This window comes from Seriola lalandi, unplaced genomic scaffold, assembly GCF_002814215.2.
Source record: "Seriola lalandi dorsalis isolate HSWRI2012SDOR001 ecotype SW California unplaced genomic scaffold, Sedor1 jcf7180002054906, whole genome shotgun sequence".
Taxonomy (NCBI): Eukaryota; Metazoa; Chordata; class Actinopteri; order Carangiformes; family Carangidae; genus Seriola; species Seriola lalandi.
In genome coordinates, this window is record NW_019525458.1 from 576,794 (window position 1) to 585,023 (window position 8,230).

Sequence of the window (8,230 nt, forward strand, 5' to 3'; positions counted from 1 at the left end):
GGGGGGGGTCATGATGATGAGCGTCGCAGGTTGATGTCTCCCTTCTGCTCTGTCTCTCTCAGGCCTTTCTACGGCTACCACAACAAGGAGAAGCACTTTATGAAGATTTATCTGTTCAATCCGCAGATGGTCAAAAGGTAAGGTTACTGCGGATCGATGCAGTTTAATGTGAAAAGAGATCATCCCCGCGCTCCTGCCGTTTGATGTTGCTGCACGCCGGGCTGCGCGCGCATGACTCCGGCTCTCGCTAAACTGAAATCGATCGCTGCGCACTCAGTTGTACAAATTGATTGGCTGAGAGGAGAGCGCGTGTGTGTGTGTGTGTGCGGTGGAGGCACACGAGGAAAACCAGTGACTTATTTGCCAGAGTGATCAGCGTCAGCGGCGTGTGTGTGTGTGTGTGTGCGTGTGCGTGTGTGTGTGGAGTCGTGCTGCTGAACTGGTACTTGGCAGACAGCGAGTGAGTCACAGAAAGGGAAGGAGGGAGAGTGACAGGCAGAGGCTGAAGGAAAAGACGAAGAATAAAGGAGCGAGATAAATAGAATAACTGACAAGAGGGTGAGGTGCAGATTAAAGGAAAACAGGAGAAGAGAGGAAGGAAAAGAGGAGGGGGTTGAGTTGCAGATCAGCCAGTCAGTCAGTCAGCATGGTGCTCTGACCTTTATGGAGGAAACATGACTCCAGGACAGACCTTAAACATGAATTGCTCCCCATTCATCTTCGCATACCCAGAAAGGACTGTGGTTCTGTGAGGATGATTCTGGAGAACAGGTTCAACACACTTTAACCCTCTGAGGTCTGACGCCGTTTATTTGATTTCTACATCATTTCTTAAATTCACCTTTTTAAAGGGTTCTTGCACATTAAATAAAAGTGTTAAATGTTTTAAATTTCAGAACAATCTCAGCTCTTTCTATAATGACGCCCCTTTTTGTCGCGGAGCAGAGAAGAAAACTTGAAGCCTAGTGTTTGAAATTCTTCAAATATTTTGTGAAAACAAACCTTTATTGTTCTGGATGAATTGTTCTTATGTTTCAAATGGATTTACTAAAGTCTATAGAGTCATAAAAATAGTGCAATATATGAGTAGAATGATAGATAATAAATGCCTAAAATGACATTTTGTAATATCAGTGAGTCGTAGTGTTTGTCACTTTAACCAGATTTTAGAGGCAATGATTCACGTATGATCTCACAAGAATATATAAGGGAAAGTGGAGACAACATTTAAACTGTGCTATCGCAAAGATATTAATAGAAACATCCGTCGACCTCAGAGGGTTTAACCTCACATTGATTTTAAACATCAAAGTCAGTTTGAGTTTCTGAATCCCTCAGCGTGTAAAGACAGTTGTATTATTTCCTCTGGCTGTAAAAATAAAGGCCTTTTTTTAATGTCTTTATGATGTCACTATGTCACATCAACAGGTCTTTTCTCTGTCTGTTTTCATTGGGAGACGCGTTGAAAGAGTGAAATGAAAAAACAACCTGTTGTGACCATTAACCCACTATGTTAGAAAAGACCAAAAGAAACCGTGTGTAGTGTCTCAATAACCTCTGTGTGTGTGTGTGTGTGTGTGTGTGTGTCGCAGGGTGTGTGAGCTGCTGCAGAGCGGAGCAGTGATGAGCAAGAGCTACCAGCCCCACGAGGGCCACATCCCCTACCTGCTGCAGCTCTTCATAGACTACAACCTGTACGGCATGAACCTGCTCAACCTGGGAGCCGTCAAGTTCCGCCGGAGCCAGAGCAAAGGTAAGAGATGAGGCGTTTTCCCCTTGTGTCCCGGTTTTCTTCTCCTTCGTCCTGAGGTTGTGATTATGTAATAAATGGTTAATCATTTGCCCTCACCTGTCTACCTTGTTTCTCTTTGGGGCAGTTCTTATGTTAGACCCCCCCCCTTGAGTAAGTGGCCTACTTTGGCTGTGTCATCAGCGTGGACAGTGAGGGCTCCTTCATGCTCACTGCACTCAGCGAGGACAGACAGCGGCCCGGGACCGGCTGCCGTGGCTTTTGTCACGTTGAATTAGCCGTGATCTCACCTCTGCCTCAGGACGCCTCTGTTGTCTTCTGAAAGCCCTCTCTGTGTTTTCCTCCCTCGCGTTGCCCCTCGTGCACTTTTTGCTTTCACATTTTCTTCCCGTGCCCTTTCCGGATCGTCTTGCCCATTTTAACCATTTCGGTTCCTTTCGACTGCTGCTCAGAAAACGAAAGAGTAAAAACCAACGGAAGTTTCCACAGAAACAGGAAAGAAAGAGAGAGAGAGAGAGAAAGAGCTCAGACTTGTAAGGAGAAAAAGAAAAGAAGAAGAACAAGCGAGCACATATTTGTGTTGGTAGCAGGGACATCTCCACGTCTCTAGACTCTCTCTGTTTTACATAATCAATATCTTCAATCTTATGTTTGGATTCCGTGTTGCCCGCTGTTTGCCAGGTACAAACACTGTGATACTTAAAGTGTTGACACTGCAAAGCAGCTGTAGGAGGGAGCCGAATGTGACCTGATGTGGGGGGGGGGCAGGTCCAGATCCGACCCCACTGCAAATACAGACTGGGCTTGGTTGAGACGAGGGGCCCACCGGGAATTCTTGCGGACGCTTCCGTCCCTCGGGCCTCGCGGTGGGCGTGTCAGACTGAGGGGTCCCTCCTCAGATCCCTCACAAAAACCCCAGTGCTCTTCCGTGTGACGGACCCCGTTTGATCAGAGCTTAGTCGTAGCCTCAGACCTGCACCTCCGCTCCGCCTTCACGTGTGACGGCGTTGACGAGTCGGGACAGGAAATTCCTCACTTGACTTTAATAAAGTTCCTTTTTCAAAATCCCCACGCTTGAGTCTCCTCTGACAAAAGCCGGGTTCCCATGTTTGATCCACCTCTACAATGATGCAATCAATAGAAAGAGGCTCCAATCCCCCCGTACGACAAAGAAGCCAAAATACTCCCATAATGGGTACACCTGTTTACATTCTCTTCTCCCCTCAAGTGATAAAACTTGAAAGCAAGTTCTTAATCTGGGATCAAGTGAAGGAATGATGAAAGGGGCCGGTCGAGAAAAATGGGCCATTTTAAGATGAATAGAACTCTTAATGTGTTTCGAAGTCCATTATTCAGCCTGAACACGCCGTGTTTCAGTCTCACTTCCTGTTACAACCTGGATTCATCCTTTATATCATTAATAACAACTCTGTCTTCACCCCAATCAATAACAGTAAAATAATTACCCATGTAATTGTCCATGTAAATATTAATTAGTTATTTAATCAGCAACATTTTAACCTGTCAGCTCGTTTACAACCCGTCTGATGGACCGGTCGTTTCGTCAGTGTATGGAGGACCAGGGAGGTCACACGAAAATTAATAAAACATTTCCTTAATTTCATATTTTAATAGGAATTAAAATTAGTAATTGTAAAAAGAATTTATGAATGAACGGTTAATCCATCAGTAAACACCATAAAACTCTCATTAGATAAAACATTTATAAATACATGTATCAATTCATGAATAAATTACATTATAATGTAGAATTTAAATGTATAAATTATAAAATGGTTTTACATTATAATGTTGTAATGAGCATTTTAAAATGGGAATACATTCCTCAATTCATATAGTGTAATATATAATAATAGTTTTCCTTTTTTTTAGTTTTTCAATTTGTCATTTATTCATGAATTAATACATTTATTTTTAAATGGTTTATTTAATGAGTGTTTTGTGCTGTTTTTGTAAATCAATTTTAAAATCTGATGTATTTATTTATAGATTAATGGTTCATTTATAAATTCTTTTTACATTTCCTATTTTTAACGCCTATTAAAATCTGAAATGAAGGAAATGCTTTATTAATTTTCCTGTGACATCACTGCTCCTCCACAGCTCTGTTCCCAGATCAGTTTGAACTGAGTTTTAATCTAAGCTGTTAAACTAAAACACAAGTTGTAGCCAACAATTTGACAAAGTTCAGTCATTAAGTTAATTAATTTTACTTGCACTGCAGGTCACAGAGGGAAAGACCTGTCGACACCATCCAGATAATCACACTCATTTTACATAGCTCAGGCTGTGGCTCATGTCTATTGTAAATTTCCACCTGTGAAATCAATGGAAATGTCTTTTTTTATCCTCAGAGAAGCACAATGATATATTTCACTCATGTCATGTTTGTGTTTGTGTTTCTTGCAGAAGTCCCAGACAGGCAGACTCCCAGTCGTCCCAGCATCAGCCCCTGGAAGAGTCCCTGCACCTCCAAGCTCAACGACAGCAGCCTGGGGGGTACGTTCGTCCGCTGGGAGGAGAACGCCATACCCTGGTGAGTCCCACCTGCGCAGACGCTGCTGCATTATCTTTTTGTTTTTACTAGATACCCTACCGGCTGCAACGTGACAGCCAGTGACGAGTTACCTCCTGCGGTTTGAAATATCCCAAAAATTAGTTTAAAGTTTAGTTTTTTCTCGTTTGCTCTCATCAACATTTTCTTTTTAGTTTCTTTAAAAGTTTTTATTTGTATGTTTGTTTTATTTTTTTTTATAAAACAAAGAAACAAAAACTGAAAAATCAAAAGCGAATTACAAATCAAATCCATGATGTTTCTCGACTTGGCTAGCGCTTGAAGGTTTTATAATAATATTCTGTCTGCAGCTCCTTAGTCCTGGATGACGTGGCGAAGCAGAGCACCTGTGAGCTGGAGGTCGACGCCGTGGCAGTAGATGTCCTCAACCGCCTGGAAATTGAAAGTAAGTTCCCTCAGGACAGCGTGCCGACCGGCTGCACCGGTCGCTGTCGGAGGGGAGGTCTACTCCGACACAGTTGTAGGAATAAGACGGGGGAGAGAAGGAAAGGTGAAAGGTTGACTGTATGAGTCATCTGTGCTCGAGGTACAACAGGGTTCAGATTACTGCTGGGATCCTCCGACTGTCTCCACACATCAGAATCCGTTAACAGCCCTCAACGTAAACACTGGGGAGCTGACCTAACACAGCCTGTCGCAAGGAGACATTAACAGAGATGAGGGAATCTGTCTCTCTGCAGAGTCCTTAAATATCAGGGTTTAGTGAATGTGTCTGTGACCTTTTTTGGTCTTAAAGCCGGAGCTCGGTGCTGTGTTGTTAATAAAGTTAAAAAAAAGGTTGGATGCTGAGTGCGGTAAGTCTTGACGGCTCGTTTTAAGGTGCATTTCTCTCTGTGGATTGAGCACATTGATACTTTCACCTCAAGCTTTGTCATCAAGCTGCATCCTTAAAAAACGTGTTAAAAACTGCAGTTCCTCCAATGACCACTAGAGTCTGGCTCCAACAGTGAGTCAATCCCCACAGACTCCCATGTTAAAATGTCCAACTTTACAGCAGAAATCAACATGTCCTCCTTCATGACACCTGTTTATATTTTATTAAGGACTAAAGTTATGAATAATAGAGGGCGGGGCCTCTTTGAGTGACAGGTGGGTGAGCGTATTCTTGCCACAAACAGGTGTTCACTGAAGTCTCAGCTCCACACACACAAACCCTCCTCTTTGTCCATTTTTGGATTAGCTGGGAGTTAGAGGCGGAGTCAGACACTGCCAAGATGGCGACGGCGGAGCAGCTCACTCTGAGCTTCAAAACTGCTCTTCAGAAACCTGTGGGTGACGTCAGGGAGACTACGTCCATCTTTATTCACAGTCTGTGTTTATAATTATTAAAAATCTCACATCGACACATCTGGATTATGTTTATTTGAGAGTGTTAGGGGAGAAACGCTTGGATCAGAGGTGGAAGAGGAGTCACTACATGTTGATAACAAAGCTAAACATCCATCTTCTCCCTCACTGAGACGTCAAAGATCTGCCCTTTTATTTCTGACTTTGTCTGTGAGTGAAAAACGTCTCTATCCACAGGAAGTGTCAAACTGAACTGTGCTGTTAAACAAATGGAAAGTTTGAAGACGCAGCTGGAGTCACAAGTGTTGGATCTCTTTTTTTTTTTTTGGTCCCTTCATTCGAAGCAAACCGTTGGTAAAGACATGATTTAGATCAGGCTGGACACAGAGGGGTAAACCACACCAAGCATCTGCCTGAGAGTGAAGAAAGAGAAGGAGAGGCCAGTCCAGGCCAGTGCATGTGTGGTGACTCATGCTTTTCCATCCGCTTTATAACAGTATATTAAAACTGTGCTGCTGAAAACAGAATTACAGCATCTATGGGATGAATTTTATGGTTTGAACGTTTATTGGTCAGCGGAGCTTATACACAAGCACCAGAAATGTTTAGTCGTCGGGTTCAACACTTCCATAAAAAGACAGTGATACAGTGTGATGGTATCGTCAGCCCACACGCCGTGTTGTGACTCGTCTCGTCTCGTCCAGATCAGATTGGCAGGAACCCAGGCCTGCAGGCCATCTGGGAGGACGAGAAGCAGAGGAGGAGGGAGAAGAACCAGGCCACCCAGATAGAAACCCCCGAGTCACAAGGTGAGGACATTATTGATCCAGTACTTTAACAGTTCTCTTACCAGTGCTTTTTGTTGTTTTATTATTTATATGTTCTGTATATCAATTAACATTCCTGAGTAACAAACTGTGACAGCAAATCACTATTGGTTTAAATCATCAACCCAACAGTTGCTTATTATTTAGGATTTAGAATAATCTGTTGAGACCAGAATCAGAGCTGTTAGCGTAGTTAGCATCTTCTACATGTTCATGTTGTTTGTTAGCTTGTAGCTGACACAGTGTTAGCGGTTGAGCTAATGCTAACTCTCTCTCTCTGCACTGACGGGAGCGCAAGTTGGTCATTAGTGGAAACACTCAGTCATGGTGTTGATGATTATTTCATCATCATATGTCTTCATTATCAAGAGGAGGTCTTTCAAACACATGGATCAATGACTTACATGATCTAGAAAACAATAATTCACTGATTTTAAAGTAGGTCATCAGTACGAGAGGTCAACACCTGTGGGAGGACTTTACCTGAGTGTTTAGGTCTGTCCGTGTTTTTTAAATGTGAGTAACCAAAACGAGGCCGGGAGCTCCTGGTTTAGCCGATGTGGCTGAACTGTTGTCTTGTTTAAGAGAGTGGATGGTTTGAAATTAATTGGTGTTGGCAGATAATAGAAAGAAGTTGCATTTAAAGCTTTAGCAGAGCCGAAGTGAGCTGTTTTCATTTCAGTGGCGCCGGCCTCTCTGCTCTCTCTGATGGTCGTGACAGTGTTTTCGGGCGACACAAACTCTTTTGTGGCTAACTGTATTGTTTCATCATGTCTGGATCCTCATTATCCGGCTATCACATCTGTCTTAGTTTTGTTGTCGAGGCCTTATTCCAGTGAAAGACGACGTTTTCCATTACCTCCACGCGTCACAGAGGCATCAGTCTTAAAGCTGCCTGTGTGAGCGGCAATACACGAACTTTAATCTAGCAAAACTCTGACTTATCGCCGCACACAGGGAGTTCTCCTGGAAATGGGGGGGTAATAAATAATCGCAGGCTTATCTGCTGTGTTGTGATTAAATGTGCAGGACTACGTCCAAGTACACAGGGTTCCCAGGTCTGAGAAGTGCAGCGAGAGGAAATGATGGTGTCCAGGTTTTACACAGATTTTAGTTTGGAAAGGTTTTGTTGTTTAGGCCCCTGAATGTAGATTTACATGCAGTCTCATTTTATTACTGAACAGACATCACTAACCAACATGTTTCAAAATCGTGGCTCAGACTTTCTGGCCCGTGTAACTCTGGAATCCGAGAACAGAGCGTTTCCAGGAATGATGAAGTTGTTTCTCTGATGTGTTCCAGATCGCGAGTTCGTCACTGCGACGGAGAGCGAGAAAATCTTCATGAGGAGATTCAAGGAGATTCTGAAGGAGAACGAGTTTGACGTGTAAGTTGTTCATCCTTCATCTGATCTGTTGATGTGGTGACAGCCGGGGCTCGTCAGACGTTTTCAGAACAAATCAGATCTGAGAGTTGTTGTTGGACAATCGTCCCGCCCCCCGGAGGAAAGCCAGAGTCGCTGCAGAGAGCTGGAATTTCTGGAAGAAGAGAAACAATGTTTGATAATAAGCACAAGATGCTTGAGACGAGTTTCCCACAGTCTCGGACCACAGTCGTCTCAAGTTTCTCTTCTTCTTTGGTTCTTTGTGTTGAACTGTGATGAAGCCATCGGATGTCCTCAGTTTCCCCGGGCGTCTCAGCTTCACGTCCGCCTCCTCTTTCCTCTCAGGGCGGTGAGCGAGGGAGTGAAAGCAGAGGTTGGAAGACGGG

General features: G+C 43.6%; 1 protein-coding gene across 4 annotated transcripts in view; it reads left to right on the forward strand.

Moving 5' to 3' along the window:
- rev3l (REV3 like, DNA directed polymerase zeta catalytic subunit) overlaps positions 1–8,230 on the forward strand; it is a 52,727-nt gene that overhangs the window by 21,942 nt on the left and 22,555 nt on the right. For all 4 annotated transcript variants that reach the window (XM_023430511.2, XM_023430512.2, XM_023430513.2 and 1 more), the window contains exons 3-8: positions 63–137; positions 1,593–1,753; positions 4,181–4,307; positions 4,637–4,731; positions 6,338–6,442; positions 7,763–7,847. In XM_023430511.2, the coding sequence (XP_023286279.1) occupies positions 63–137; positions 1,593–1,753; positions 4,181–4,307; positions 4,637–4,731; positions 6,338–6,442; positions 7,763–7,847 (648 nt within the window). The remainder of the gene's footprint in view (positions 1–62; positions 138–1,592; positions 1,754–4,180; positions 4,308–4,636; positions 4,732–6,337; positions 6,443–7,762; positions 7,848–8,230) is intronic.